Source organism: Maniola hyperantus, chromosome 24, assembly GCF_902806685.2.
Source record: "Maniola hyperantus chromosome 24, iAphHyp1.2, whole genome shotgun sequence".
Lineage (NCBI taxonomy): Eukaryota > Metazoa > Arthropoda > Insecta > Lepidoptera > Nymphalidae > Maniola > Maniola hyperantus.
This window is the reverse complement of record NC_048559.1, coordinates 5,208,209-5,223,959: the sequence shown is the minus strand read 5'-3', so window position 1 is coordinate 5,223,959 and position 15,751 is coordinate 5,208,209. Positions and strand designations below refer to the sequence as shown.

Here is a 15,751-nt window from a genome sequence, read left to right as displayed (position 1 = left end):
TGTCTTTGTCATAGTCACAGCACAGAGTACATTGATCATAGTTTAGCATTTTTGTTGGGCACCTCTTGGGCACGTTCTCGTTTGTGCCCAACAAACCTCTGTCTGTGATAGTAATTTATTCATTATTGCGAATATTACCACTATATGTTATTGGTCTGTGATTACCACAATATTACGAGCAAAGAGTGTATTATCACTACGTTTTAATTACGAGTTTGCTAGCCATTACAGAAATCACAGGGATACAACTAGTAATTAGGAAACCATAGATTAATTAGGATACCATACTTAAGCGGTGCTTAAGTTGAAGAAAACACCAAGATGGAACAAGCCAGTGACTCCAACGATGCCGACTGCCTAGAACCTAAGGAGGAAATGTTAGATGACCTAGAGATATACAGTGATAATGATCCATACAAGAACATTGTTGTACCCAAAGAAGAGTTATCCAGCGCCAGTGTACACTTGAACACTGCAGAGTTAGACCAACAAACTGTCGACATAATGACAAGTAACTCTGAAACTATTTTAAACAAAGAAATTGCTGAGTTACAGAAAGCCCTTAAGTTAGAAGTTATGGAAACAATTACTCTTTGTGTTGCAGATGTATGTACGCATGTTGTTTTTCTGGTGACTACAATCTACATAGTTGATTCCACGCAGCTGCAATTTTCGAATTTGCCTAAACAATAAGCATCTATACATATCCATACTAATATTATAAATGCGAAAGTGTGTCTGTCTGTCTGGTTGATAGCTTTTCACTGCCCATCTGTTTAACCAATTTTGATGAAATTTGGTACAGTACAGTTAGCTTACATCCCTGGGAAGAACATAGGCTTCTTTTTAACCCAAAAAAATTTAAAGAGTTACATCCCAGGGAAGGGCATAGGCTAGTTTTTATCCTGGAAAATCAAAGAGTACCCATGGAATTTTTAAAAATCTAAATCATGCGGACGAAGGATACCATAATAACTATGCCAAATTTCAACCCAATCTGTCTAGTAGTTTGAACTGTGTGTCGATAGATCACTCAGTCAGTCAGTCACGTTTTTTTTATATATATTATAAGTATAGATATAATAGGAAAACTGACTATATAATATATATCATTCTATGTACAGATATATTTTGGTTTACAGGGCAAATCTCAAGTAAGTTTGGACACCAGCCGACCAATTGTTGACAAACAAACAGTTACATCCTCAAACAAACGCACATCACGAGCAAGAGGAAAGAAATCTAACCATACAGATGCCTTTGAAACGGATTTGCATTGCAAAAACGTGTTTGAATGTAGCCATTGTAGATACACAACTAACAAGAAAATTTATTTGATAAAACATTTACAATCACAACACAGCACAGATCATTCTTGCAAAGTTTGCAACTTTAAATGTGCAAATAGAGACGACAGTCTAGTGAGGCATAAGAGAACTCACAGAAAGAAATCTTTTTCGTGTAAACAGTGTGACTATAAATCTGCAAATTCAAGTGATCTTATATGCCATGTAAGGACTCACATGGGAGAAAAACCTTATGTATGTGATCACTGTGACTACAAATGTTCAAAGTCTAGTGTTCTAAAAATTCATCTAAGGTCTCACACTGGAGAGAAGCCTTATCTCTGTAAATATTGTGACTATAAATCCTCCGCAAATTTTACTCTAAACCGACACATGATAACTCACACTCGTGAGAAACTATTATGTGAACACTGTGACTATAAATGTTCAACACCACGTTGCCTTAAAGCCCACATGAGAACTCACACAGGAAAGAAACCCCATCCCTGTACCTACTGTAACATTAAAACTACAACTGCAGGTGGTCTGAAACGACATGTCATGAGAGCACACACTGACGAGAAACATTATCTGTGTAATTACTGTTCCTATAAAACTTCATTATCAAGTGTTTTGAAGCTCCACATAAGGACTCACACTGGCGAAAAACCTTATGTATGTAATTACTGTGACTACAAATCTTCATGTTCAACTAATCTAAAACGACACATAATAGTACATACTAATGAAAAACCTTATCCGTGTAATCTCTGTGACTATAAAAGTTCAACGTTGAGTACTCTCAAAACCCACATGATGACTCACACTGGAGAGAAGCCTTATATGTGTGAATATTGTGACTATAAAAGCTCTCGAGCCAGACGTCTCAAAGTTCACATGCGGACTCACACGGGAGAGAAACCCTATATATGTACATATAATCAGTGCAACTTTAAAACTGCAACATCAAGTAATCTCAAAGCCCATGTGATGACTCACACAGGAGAGAAACCTCATATGTGTAAGTACTGTGACTGTAAATTCTCACGACCCAGCTATCTAGATCGTCACATGAAGACTCACACTGGACAGAAACCATATTGTGATAGTGATCCATGCAAGAACATTGTTGCATCCAAAGAAGAATTATCCGGCACTACGGTACACTTGGACACTGCAGAGTCAGACCAACAAACTGTCAACATAATGCCAGTTAAAACTGAAACTATTTTAAGCAAAGAAATTGCTGAATTAGAAGAAGCCCTTAAGTCGGAAGAAAATATGGAAACAACTATTTGTGACACAGATGTATGTATTTTTTTTTTATGCATGCTTCAGTACTGAGTGAACATACATGTCACAGATTTCATCACTGGCAGCAAGCGAGCCGTAGCTCAGTGGTAAGAGAAGACAGTCGGGCGCGATCCCAGGAGACGTAGGTTCGATTTCTGCCGGTCCATAATTTTTGATATGTATTTAAAATTATTTAGAAATTTCCGTGAAGTGTAGGTAAAACACTAAAAAATTATAAAATAAAGTTTCCTAACTGTCGTGATCTGTGACGGACTTGAAATGTCGCTTGTAGATTATCTTTATAACAAATCCTTTCCTTAATTTGTTAGTCAATGAAGTAATTTTGTTGCAAAAATTCATTTACTGTATAAAAATTATTTGCAAGTAACAAAAATTTTCTACAGGATTGATTAAACTGGGATTTCTGAAAACTTTCTTAGTACCCAGGCATCTATTTTACAAAGAAAATCTACATGCAAAATTTTAAGTTTCTTGAGCCAGTGGTTCGAATTATTGGTTGATATGTCAGACTTCGGCGGGGAGGGGCGATGCACGCACAACAGACGGAAACGTTTAAGTGCGGAAACCAGCCCAGAATGAAGAATGAATGAAGATGTCAGTCTGTCAGTTTGTCTGTTCATATACAGAGATATTTTGGTTTTCAGGGCGAAACACCTCTAGCTGAAGCAAGTTTGGATGCCAACGGGCCAGCCGTTGACAAACAAACATATACATCCTCAAACAAACACGCCTCACAAGCGAGAGGGAAGATGTCTAAACATACAAACACCACTGAAACAGATTTGCATTGCAAAAACGTGTTTGAATGTAGCCATTGTAAATACACAACTAACAAAAAAATTCATTTGATAAAACATTTACAATCACAACATGGCACAGATCATTCTTGCAAAGTTTGCAACTTCAAATGTACAAATAGAGACAGTCTAGTGAGGCATAAGAGAACTCACAGAAAGAAATCTTTTTCGTGTCAACAGTGTAACTATAAATCTGCAAATTCAATTGATCTTATATGCCACGTAAGAACTCACACGGGTGAAAAACCTTATGTATGTACTCACTGTGACTACAAATGTTCAAGATCAAGACTTCTAAAAATTCATCTAAGGTCTCACACTGGAGAAAAGCCTTACCTCTGTAAATATTGTGACTATAAATGCTCAGCATATTATATTCTAAGACGACACTATATGAGAGCTCACACTGGTGAGAAACATTATTTTTGTGATCACTGTGACTATAAATGTTCAACGTCAAGTTGTCTTAAAATTCATATAAGGACTCACACTGAAAAAAAATCTTGTGAGAAATCATGTAATCTTTGTGACTTTAAATGTTCATATCAAAGTATTCTTAAAATCCATCTTAGGACTCACACAGGAGAGAAACCTTTTATCTGTCATGATTGTGGCTTTAAATGTTCAAGTAAAGGGAATCTCACATACCACATGAAGACTCACATTGGAGTAAAACCTTTTTTATGTAATCTCTGTGACTACAAAAGTTCAAAATCAGGTGCTCTAAAAGTTCATCTAAGGACTCACACTGGAGAAAAGCCTTACCTGTGTAAATATTGTGACTATAAATGTTCAAACAATTTTGCTCTAAAACGACACATGATAACTCACACTGGTGAGCTACTATCATGTACCCATTGTAACTTTAAATCTACAACCGCAAATAATCTGAAACAACACGTTATAAGAGCACACACTGACGATAAACATTATCTGTGTAATTACTGTTCCTATAAAACTTCATCATCAAGTGCCTTGAAGGTCCACATAAGGATTCACACTGGAGAAAAACCTTATGTATGTAATTACTGTGGCTACAAATGTTCATGTTCATCTTCTCTAAAACAACACATAAAAGTACATACTAATGAAAAACCTTATCCGTGTAATCTCTGTGACTATAAAAGTTCAACGTTGAGTACTCTAAAAACCCACATGATGACTCACACTGGAGAGAAGCCTTATACGTGTGAGTATTGTGACTATAAAGGCTCTCGAGTCAGACGTCTCAAAATTCACATGCGGACTCACACGGGAGAAAAACCCTATATATGTACACATAATCAGTGCAACTTTAAAACTGCAACATCAAGTAATCTCAAAGCCCACGTGATGACTCACACAGCAGAGAAACCTCATATGTGTAAGTACTGTGACTGTAAATTCTCACGACCCAGCTATCTAGATCGTCACATGAGGACACACACTGGTGAGGGAGTTCATTTGTGTAAACTCTGTGACTATAAATGTTCATCGTCAAGTAATCTTAAAGTCCACATGAGAACTCACATGGCAGCGAAACAATATTGTAATAATACAAATGTTCAACTAAGGCTATTCTAAGGACCCACATAAGGACTCACACTGCTGAGAAATCTTAGTTTTGGAAGTATTCTGACTAGGGTTTGAGATAAATCTATTTTCATACTACCTGATGGCTATGACTTTGTCCGCGGTTTTTTATAAATCCCGTGGAAATATTTTGATTTTTCGGGATAAAAAGTAGCCTATGTCACTCTCCAGGTCTATATTGGGGTTGAGTTAAAAATCACGTCAATCCGTTGCACCGTTGCGAAGTGATTGAAGGACAAACCAAAAACAAACACACTTTCGCATTTATAATAAAATAAGGGTACTGATTTAGCTATTCGCTCGTAATAAAAAATAAAACCATCTTCAATAACAACAAAACAACAAATACTAAAAAGTAAAAAACAATTTAATTTATTATCGAATACATATATTATGTACAAACAACAGTTAATGTAGTGCTTTAATAATATTTTTTTCACACCACTCGCTCTAGAATGCCTTATCATATACCTGTTAGATAAAAGTAAAGTACGTCATAACATCCCTATGACTTAGCCGGGTTATGATGTTGTACTAAAATCCATTACGTCTTAAGGGATATAATGTAATTTGAAGTTAGATCATCCCGCACCCGAAGCAAATTCTGATCCTTCCAAGCAGATTTTAGTTCAAGCTGCTACTGCTGTCTCGCTTCGACGTATGATGGCGTCCCTCTCATGCCACGAATAGATTATTATTGAATATAGGAGGCCATGGTGAGCCGTGGCCTCTTAGATTCAATAATCTATAAGGCCATGGAAACTCGCTCCAAAACTATCTCCGAAATGTTGTATTGTGGTGTTACTTATTAAAATTAATTATTTATTTAATTTGAAATAAAAATGTCGAGTGACGAAAATAGCAGCTGTAATTTAACTCCGGAAACTATTAATGTTCAAAGTATAAAAAAAGATTTTTTCGTACCACTTGCTCAAAAAAGTGACATTCAATGCCACAAAAAGCGTACATAACAATAGTCATTTTTAATCTGTTAAAAACAGGGAAAGAAAATTGTACTGAATTTCATTCATCCCCTAGGGAGAGAATGTGATTTAAATTTGGAATACTTAGGTACCGAAATTTATACTGAACTTTTTTTATTTATTTATTCAGATACAAGATAGCCCTTGACTGCAATCTCACCTAATGGTAAGTGACGATGCAGTCTAAGGTGGGAGCGGGCTAACCTGAGGAGTGTGGCAATTGGTATTGTTGTGGCAGTTGGATGGTACGAAAAGTAGAGTATTTACCTCGGTGATAAAGCTATCTTAGTCTTGGGTGAACTTAAATCCCTCGCTACACTCAGGACTCGTCTTAAATCCCTCGCTTCTAGTTTTTAACACCCTCGCTACGCTCGGGAGTAAACCTCGAGTCCTTCGTTACGCTCGCGATTTAAATCGTCACCCGCGACAGAAGACACTGCTTTATCCCCTTGGTTAATAATCTACTAATTTACTCCCTGAAACTTCTAAAGACAGATAGGTACTTATTTAAGCATACGAAGATTTTAATTTTATTGTCTTGCGAGGTGTGAAAAGCAGAGTATTGAACTTGAGCGTAATACTGTCTTAGTCTTGGGTGCCCCTAAACCCCGCGCTTCACTCAGGATTTATCCCGGCGCGGGTGACGTAAGACATTACATTACCCCCATGTTGAATAATCTACTATTAGAGCCGACGTGCCAATTAGCCGCGCGAACTATTTTTCATATTGTTTTGTGACTGCACAATGCACATTGCCACAGACTCCAGAAAATATTATTAACGAGCAGCCAAAAGCATTCGTTGTTTCATACATTGTGGGTGTAAATTTTCTCAAAATTATAGGGTGTAATAAGCCTGTTACGCTGGCTGACTGCCTTATGATCAGCTAAATGTAGTCTACAAGAGTAAAATGATGCTGTGTAGGTATCTACCGAAGACAGTACACATTCGTGCCTTCGTGTTCTAACATTGATGCGAACGGACGTGATTAATAATTATACCTTTATACCATTTTTGTAAATCTGTACCTAATTAAACCATTTTTACAACCTAAAAGGAGTTCTACTTTCTCAACCAGCTGCCCTAAGTAACTAGCCTTAGTTTATTTTTGCTGCTTTTGCATTATTATTGTACAAAACCACTATTGGAGTGGAGTGTATCGATAGTTTTGCAACACTAGGGGAAGTTATTGTTAGAAATTAAACTTAATGTCTTTATAAATTTTTGTAATATCTACCTATATGTACTAAATATATGCATAATTCAGAAATAATTATATTAGCACAATTCTACAATACCAGCTGCAATACAGTTAACTAACAGGCAGTAATTAAAAGGAATTATTAGTTTTGCAGATATTCAGCATCAAGACTTTTGTTTTCAGCCTGTAAATATGATGGCATCCTAGAGAATGATAATTTAGCCCTTTTATGCACATGCCTTTGGTGCTTCATCATTGCGTTTCTATACCCAAAAGCCTTGCCACATAAATCGCATACATGATTCTTTAAACCTAAATGTTGGGCATCATAATGGCTTTTGAGCATCAATTTTGTGTGAAATACCTTTTTACAGGAATCACATTTATATTGGGGTTCGCTGTGCCTTATTAAGTTGTGACGGTTCAGATTGCTTTTGAACAGGAATCTGGCGGGGCATTCTGTGCACATGTACCTGTAGTCGCCTGTGTGTGTACGCATATGATTTTTCAGAAGCTCTTTATATCTGCCTTTGTATGGACAAAACTGGCATTTGAATGCAAAGTCGGTCCTGTGCCTCAAACTATGATTATGATAGGAACACCTCAACCGGAATGACTTGCCACATATATCACATACATATTTGTTGTGATTTGGATCGTGCATTGTTACATGTTCCTTGAAATATGCACTTGTAACAATTTTATTGCATATAGTGCATTGAACTTTGGCATCTTTAATTTTTTCTTTATCCTTATCAGTATGAGTGGGGACAAATGTGTCCATATTGTCAAGATATTGGTCTGGTGTCTCAAGTTCATCTACTAAACTGTCCCGTGAATCTTGGTAATAATCAAACTGCTCAGCCTTTATGTGTTTCTTTAAAACCTCATCAGATTGCTGTGCTATTTTACGAAAAGAAATCGCACTTCTGATAAACTTACGACAGATGTTACATAAATGTTTGGGATAGTCATTATCTTCATCGACCTCCAAGTTAGCAAATATCTGCAATGCTTCTGCAATTTCTGAACCGTCTTCGAATATTGGGATCGATCCGTGGCTAAGACAAACTCTGCATCGTGGTTGTTTGAGGGACACTTTCAGGCCTTTAATGTGCAAATTACTGTAATATTCGTCAATGTCCATACCTTTGCTTTTTTCGGTCATTTTCATAATGTAGTACGACGTAACCATGTTTTTTTACCACCAGCCGGTTCCAGTTAAATTTACCTAAGTAGATTTTTTCTTTTCAGATTTTGTCTTTCTTTCACGTAAAATACCTAAAAGAACTTTAAATATTTAGTTCCGAGTGAAAGATGTAACGGAACTATATTTAATTTTAATATGTAGGTAGATAAATACAAAATATGAATACAAAAATATTTTTTTTTTTTGACCATTTGCATTTTCTTGTCAACAATTCGACCAAATCACAGAGTACTTTTTACCGTAGACTGCTTTTTACATACGGGTACAAATACAACAAACAAATTACATCTTCTTTTTTAAACTAATTTTATGGCTCTGGGTTCTAGCCCTTTTGAGACTCGATAAGAGCTTCAAAACACCCGAACCGTAAATGATAAAAAGCCTGGCCAAGTGCAAGTCGGACTCACATAAGAAGGATTCTGTACCAGCGTACAAGAAATAATTAGCGGCAATAGAAATACATATTCTGTGACTCTACCTATTACGGTTCACGAGATACAGCCCGCTGACAAACACACGGTAGAAACAGTATTCCGAACCAGTGGTAAATTAAACTATTTGACTATTCAAAAGCACTTGTAAAAGTTTACTCGAATTAAAAATAATATATTTTATTTTATTCTTGACGGACGGCGGAGTCTTAGGGTGAGATCTATAGAGCGCACTCTGCCTTAACTTAGACTTAAGACAGAGTTAAAACGAGAGAGAGAGAGAGACATCTATCCCATAAATCTGTCTCGTTTTAACACAATCTTAAGTCTGAGCAAAGTCAGTGTGCTCTAAAGATCTCAGCCTTAGAGCTGCGGAATTAATTCCGCAGTGCGCACACATCTATATAGTTCACAGATTTTGCGATAAGAAAAAGATCGGAGATTTTCCGTGGTGCACGCTAGCTCTTAGTTATAGGGTCCCGTTGACACATTTAGGTACGGAACCCTAAAAAACCATGACACATTATTCAAGTATGGTATGTTTCATACACAGAGATTATTCTGAGGTTTCATAGAAGATTCATCTGTGGTACGTTTGTTCAGTTGGTTAAGTAGCTCTCATGGTGACCTAGCTAGGTAGAAGGCTCAAAAAGGCTAGAATCCAGAGCCGTACATATAGTAAGTAGATTTGTTAAATTGTCTGTCAAAATTGGTCAAATCAAAATTATAAAATATTCAAAAATCTAAATTCTCTATCTATCTATTTTAAATATTGAGAATACTTAATAGTAATTATTGATAAGCAAATTATCCCGAAAGTAATATTAACAAATTACCGGTACTCTACTAGTAATTTGACTGTCTAGAAGTACTAACTGTGTAAACCGTATAAGAAATAAACTAGGAAAAGCGCAAGCTTATTTAATTTTTCTAAATATTTCAAAATGGTGACTTCTTATTACATTATGAAAATGATTAACAACAAAAAATCCATTGATACAGAAGAATACTACAGTGGTTTGAAAAGTGCGCCTAGATTAGCCGTGTATAATAAACATTTAAAGTGCAGAGTTTGTCTCCAGGATGGTGAAATGGCAATTTTCGGCTCTGACAGGTCTCAAAGTATAAAAGAGGCTCTGGAACTTTTCGGCGAATTCGATGACTTAAACAATGCTGATGAAAATCCTAAATACCTGTGCAATATTTGCTATAAGTTTATAAAGAGTGCTATTTTGTTCAGGATTATTGTTCAGAGAACTAACGAAATTCTAAAACAACCAATAGAAGTACAATCACCCGAACATATTCGAGAACATGACCAAGATTCATCTGAAGACGATAAACTGAATTCAAATTCGATTTACGAAGATTTCTCTCCTCCCGTAAAGCCCCCTAAAGTGCAATGTGGCATATGCCAAAAAATGTTCAGTAAAAGGTACTACACAACACACTTGACAATGCACAATCCTAAGCATCACAACCAGTATGTTTGTGATACATGTGGTAAATCTTTCCGGTTAAGAGTCAGTTATTACAAACATAGGCTCAGGCATAGAACGGATTACACTTTCAAATGTCAAATGTGTCCATTCAAAGCCAGATACGACGAGAGTCTGAAACGTCATATGCGATCCCATATCCGTGATTACAAATATATGTGCACAGACTGTCCAGCTAGATTTTTGTATAAGAGCAATTTAAATTATCACATCATGGTAAAACATAAAGAACCTGGATTTAAATGTGGTTCTTGTGACAAAGCATTTCATACAAAACTTAGTTTAGACAGGCATCATGACGTAGAACACCTTGGGAATAAAAGTCATGCTTGTAATATATGTGGAAGAGCGTTCGGCTACAGAAAAGCAATGGTGAAACATCAAATAAGAGTACACAAGAGGGAAAAATTAAAGTTACGTTTTAACAATTCAAATTACAAGCCAATGTGTGATAGTAAAGAATAATATAAACCAAAAAATCTGTTTTTTCTTTTCTTATGGCATCCCTCATTCAATACTTTGAAATTAAAATACTTAGATATAGTGATATTTTTAATCCCGAACAACTTTAATGAGATAAAACAAAGACATTGTTAAAAAAATCATGTATAAATACAAGTGTCTATTCCTGTAATGCTTTAAAAATACTGCATTCAGAATCTGCAAACTGTAGCAACTTCTGAATCCGGAGCAAGTTAAAACAAGATAAAGTTCAAATCTAAAATCCTAAGGTACTCTTTAAAATAAAACGATTTTTCTACTGCTAAGTATGTTTTTATATGCCTATATTTATTTTGTAGACATACTATATTTATTTATGAAGTCAGAATATTCCCCCTCTTTCATTTAACATGCCACTCTACATAATAGCAAAAAGAAACAAAGACCCCACTTTTTTGTAGGATAACAAATCCTCTAATATTGGATCAGTAGATGGCCACATGAGTAGATATCAGGCGCTATGGCGCAACATACAAAATATAGTACGTGACAGGTTGAGATGGCAATGGAAGGCGGGAGGAGAAGCCCCACCAGGTTTGTGCAGGTGTGCGGGGCGTTCCCTCCCCGATTACCATGACCATGCCCACCTGTCGCGAACTATATATTATATAAGTCCCGCAAATTATAATGCGCGTGGCCGCCATTCTAGTGACGTCAGCACTAGACTGAACACAGACTGAAGTTTTGAGCAGTACCGTTGACAAAACTGGTTCAGTTTTTGATATGAAATAGGTAGTTTATTTGTATGAATATGGGAAGACAAGGTGTTTACAATCTAGTCAGGAAACCTTGACACATAGTAGTTACCTAGTAGAGTGCCCTGTGCTAAAATCAGCTAAAAACTTTTAAAACCTAAATCCACGCGTACGAAGTCGCGGGTATCAGCTAGTCAACAATATTTGTATTAACCGATCAACAATATTTGTATTAAACGTTTTATATGAGAAAACAAGTAAATAACTAATGAGAAATACAATGATGACGCCACGAATTCTCAAAGTTTGTTTTGCATCTAAAGTTGCATTCCTTGTATGTATTCTTGAAAAAAACCAGTTACACGATAAGGGACAAAAATAGGTTAGCTGCTAATAGCTTTTAAGTGTGAATGAGAAAGCAAACGTTCCTGTATCTACCTTTATTACTCTATCTACGATGTAATAGTACATACAATTTCTTTGGTCTCTAGACTAGTATATAGGTAGTGATCCAAAGAGTTTTATCATATGTTATCTGTGGCCTTGACTTGATTCTTAGTCAAGTCTGTGGCACATAAGTGACACCGACCAGAAATAAAAGATGAGTGAGAAAAAAAAATGTAATGTGTATTATTGGCCTTTTATCGGTGATTATTGGTGTATTATTATGAGTACGGAAAACCTGTGCGGAAAACTGTGAGATAATAATAGAAAGAGCTTTTATAAATCTGTAACCGTGGTTAGTATTTTCCTAGTTAGTATTTTCCAATACTAAAACATCCTCTTGTGAAGCCTATAACAAACTTATCGAGTGGGCTGTGTCTGTACTCTGTACGGCATCTTCGTATATATTTTGAAATGAAAATTATTACAAAAATAATGGAAAAGAATATTATACAAATAGAAGTTAAACTTGAACCCGACGATTATGAGAAAAAGTGTAGAATATGTTTACTTGAAGGTACACTATCTATATTTTCCGAAGCACCTGATTTGTTGGAATGGATACAATTTTTTGGTGGCATCAATATTTCAGAAGATGACAGTTTCCCTAAATATTTGTGTAAATCCTGCTATTGTTTGCTCCAAAACGCAATTTTATTTAGAAACAAAGCTCAAGAAACCAATTCACAGTTACTTTTAGAATGTGAACAAAGAAATTTCAGCCATTTCGATGTAAACAATACACTGGAGGGAAATAAAGATATAAAAATTGAAGGCTTTGATAGATCTGGAAATGCTGATGAAAATACATCAGAAGATAGTTTTAAAAGTGAATGCTCCAATGTATCTGAAAATGATGTTCAAAATACTATAAATAATGTTATCAAAATTGAAAGCTCTAATGTATCTAAGAATGTTAAAAATACATCAAAGGGAAATAAATTTACCATCAAAAGTAAAAGCGCAAATATATCTAGAAATGTTAAAAAAACACCAAAGCGAAACAAAGTTACTATCAAAAGTGAAGACTCTAGTGATGTAAAAAATAAACAGGAGGGCAATAAAGATGGCAACAAAAGTGCAGGCTCTACGAATATGTCTAACAGCTGTAGCAAAAAAATATATGAATGTACCAGCTGTAAAATTGAATTCAGTAAAAGAAAAGATTATACCAGCCACCAAAAATCTAAACATAGTCACATACAATGCACCATATGTCAAAAGTTGGCACCAGCTCAACGTTTTAAGAGACATTTAGCGAGTCACCAAACAGATTCTAATGTAATATGTGAGATCTGTGGGCAAATGTGCAAAAAAGGAGCCTCCATGGCCAGACACTTGCTAATACACAGCAACAATCTGCCTTTTCCATGTAAGCTCTGTCCGTACCGTGGTCGGTATTACCAGGCATTGAAGCTTCATATGCGGAAACACACAGGTCAAAAACCATACTCATGTGATATTTGCCAAATGAGCTTCATCACTAAAAGTAATCTAAATAGGCATAGTCTGAAACACAGCAAGCTAAGGCCTCACAAATGTGGCCAATGTAATAGAGCTTTCGGCACAAATCGAGATATGATTATTCACATTAAGAAAGATCACGATGGTATAAAAGAATTTGAATGTAAAATATGTGGCAATAAATATAGTGCTAAGAGAATTCTTAGGAAACATGAAGTAGCAGTTCATAAGAGAGAAAAAATGCCAGGTCGAAAGCCACTGTATTTGCAACCTGAATATAAAATACAACTTTAGATATTTAAAAGTTATCAATTTGGCTAAAATGTCATAAAGCTATCCTAATTAGCAGTTTTTATATGGAATTAAAATAATTATTAGCTAAACCTGGTTATGTTATATCAAACGCACAACAGACGGAAACATTTAAGTGCGGAAAGTTTAAGTGCAAAAAGAGAAGAAGATCAGGAGCAAGCAATTAAATCAGTTTTATAAAATAAAAAAATCATTCAAGTGTGAGTAAAAGGAATCCATTTTCATTTATCAAATCCATTTATTAGGTAAACTTTTGTAAAAAACAAAATTAATTAAATTTAACGTCCGTTTTTACAGTTTTGGCAACAGTAATAACTAATAAGCATTTTTTATAAATCGATCAAATTCAAAACCTGTGTCACTTAAAATGGTGATGAATCTTCCGCTTAAGTTTGGTCCATTACGTACGGGACATGCTGTATAAGTCAATGGTAAATTTAGATTTTCTGTTCTAAGTATGTAGTATGTACAGTTAGCTATGTATTATTATAACTATATACATGTATAAATTATAATATTATATTTCGAGCGCCTGGTCCGAGTGTGTAGTGCTACTATTGTCTATTACAGTTCTATTTATATGGGTTGCCTGGAAGAGATCACTTCAGTGATAAGGTCGCCCTTTGTTTTTTTTAAGTGTACCTATCCTGTATTCTTACTCTCTGTAATTTTGTTATTAACAATAAAGTTGTTTAAATAAATAAATAATACCTAGAGGCGGGTAAGATTAATTAGATTTAAAAAGGGTTTTATTTAGCATAATATGATTTAAATAAATAATAAACAATTTACAGCAGATGATTAAGTTTTTTATAACTTTTTTAAATTAATTCCATAGAACCATCAACTGGCAAAGTTTGACACTTTTCTAGTCACCTGTAGCTACTGTACACGGTACTGTACCAAGTTGGTGATTCTTAAGTGCCCCAAATATAATGTACTCTGTGTGCTGCAACACGCCGTCAATCAAATTGATGAGGAGGAATTTAATGAGGAGGTTTAGGCAACGCTCGAGAAAATTTTCATAGATGGTGCTAAATACTACCACCAAAAGGTGAAAAATAATACCTATATCTGCATGATCTGATCTATGCTTTAAATTTAAATCGGATGCAAAATTAATTAATTACTTCTATTATAGTTCACAGATTTTGTGGGGAAGAAACGTAAGGAAAATTGCAGTGCACCTGGCTCTTATTCTTCATCTGTCATTGATTGACACGACCTCCGACCAGACTAGTCTGGTCTAAGTTTAATGTTTGTCTAAGTTATCGGTCCAAGTTTATAGTTTCTCTAAGTTTGTGTAATGTAATTAATTGTCTAAGTTATAATAATGTTTCGGTCGTGTCTTTTTTTGATATGTCTGAGGTGATATGCGACCTCCGCGCTGTAGGTACCTATACGATCTCCATAGTTATCAATACCAAATGAGTCAATTGTCATACTTTGTTATTATGTCATTAATAATAATTATATTTGTTAAGTGGCATTCTTTCAGTTAAATAAAACCAATATTTCTCTTGGTTTCTCGTTTATTATGCCACACGACCATAGGACACGACCGAAACATTAAATCATAGATCATATAAAATAGGTAGATATAGATATTATTTATCATCTTTAGTAGTGGTAATATTTAGCGCCATTTATGAAAAATTTCTCGAACGTTGCCTGGAAACCCAACACGTTTTGACTGGTTTTGACATTAGTTAATGTCAAATCGTAAAATAATGATACCATATTTAAGATAATAGTAATGTACGTGGTTCAGTTTTGTCATGTTAATGAGGTAATGAACCAGTTCCCGCTTCTCTATTTTAATTTGAACTCACACAAGCAGAGTGAAAAGGAAGCATTATAAAACTAGTAAATAATTACTAAACTAAAATAAGTACCAGAGGTAGGTAAGATTGGTAAAATAGTGCTTTAAAAAAAAAAAGATTCCGACGAATTGAGAACCTCCTCCTTTTTTTGAAGTCGGTTAAAAAAGGGTTTTAAGATATGATTTCCGTAAATATATATTGTATTGAGTAATTAGGTGG

General features: G+C 35.1%; 4 protein-coding genes across 4 annotated transcripts; 3 read left to right on the top strand and 1 right to left on the bottom strand.

Moving 5' to 3' along the window:
* Positions 1–278: 278 nt before the first annotated feature.
* LOC138404019 (zinc finger protein 721-like) lies at positions 279–7,128 on the top strand. The gene is made up of 3 exons (XM_069506755.1): positions 279–606; positions 1,143–2,594; positions 3,245–7,128. Exons 1-3 carry the CDS (start codon positions 322–324, stop codon positions 4,958–4,960), a joined length of 3,453 nt encoding a protein of 1,150 aa, XP_069362856.1. The 5' UTR covers positions 279–321; the 3' UTR covers positions 4,961–7,128.
* Positions 7,129–7,163: 35 nt separating this feature from the next.
* On the bottom strand, positions 7,164–8,601 carry LOC117993490 (zinc finger protein 723-like). Its single transcript, XM_034981292.2, has one exon. It carries the CDS (start codon positions 8,346–8,348, stop codon positions 7,296–7,298), a length of 1,053 nt encoding a protein of 350 aa, XP_034837183.1. The 5' UTR covers positions 8,349–8,601; the 3' UTR covers positions 7,164–7,295.
* An 856-nt stretch (positions 8,602–9,457) lies between these two features.
* LOC117993492 (zinc finger protein OZF-like) lies at positions 9,458–10,825 on the top strand. The gene has a single exon (XM_034981293.2). It carries the CDS (start codon positions 9,739–9,741, stop codon positions 10,756–10,758), a length of 1,020 nt encoding a protein of 339 aa, XP_034837184.1. The 5' UTR covers positions 9,458–9,738; the 3' UTR covers positions 10,759–10,825.
* Positions 10,826–12,079: 1,254 nt separating this feature from the next.
* Positions 12,080–14,510, top strand: LOC117993489 (zinc finger protein 660-like). Its single transcript, XM_069506763.1, has one exon. It carries the CDS (start codon positions 12,348–12,350, stop codon positions 13,689–13,691), a length of 1,344 nt encoding a protein of 447 aa, XP_069362864.1. The 5' UTR covers positions 12,080–12,347; the 3' UTR covers positions 13,692–14,510.
* Positions 14,511–15,751: the final 1,241 nt, after the last annotated feature.

What these genes read in the sequence shown, in the direction of transcription:
- LOC138404019 (XM_069506755.1), top strand. Translation starts at nt 322, where the DNA reads ATGGAACAAGCCAGTGACTCCAACGATGCCGACTGCCTAGAACCTAAG. An exon ending in TTACTCTTTGTGTTGCAGAT is followed by an intron (nt 607 to 1,142) that starts GTATGTACGCAT and finishes TTTGGTTTACAG; the next exon opens with GGCAAATCTCAAGTAAGTTT. An exon ending in CAACTATTTGTGACACAGAT is followed by an intron (nt 2,595 to 3,244) that starts GTATGTATTTTT and finishes TTTGGTTTTCAG; the next exon opens with GGCGAAACACCTCTAGCTGA.
- LOC117993490 (XM_034981292.2), bottom strand. Translation starts at nt 8,348, where the DNA reads ATGGTTACGTCGTACTACATTATGAAAATGACCGAAAAAAGCAAAGGT.
- LOC117993492 (XM_034981293.2), top strand. Translation starts at nt 9,739, where the DNA reads ATGGTGACTTCTTATTACATTATGAAAATGATTAACAACAAAAAATCC.
- LOC117993489 (XM_069506763.1), top strand. Translation starts at nt 12,348, where the DNA reads ATGAAAATTATTACAAAAATAATGGAAAAGAATATTATACAAATAGAA.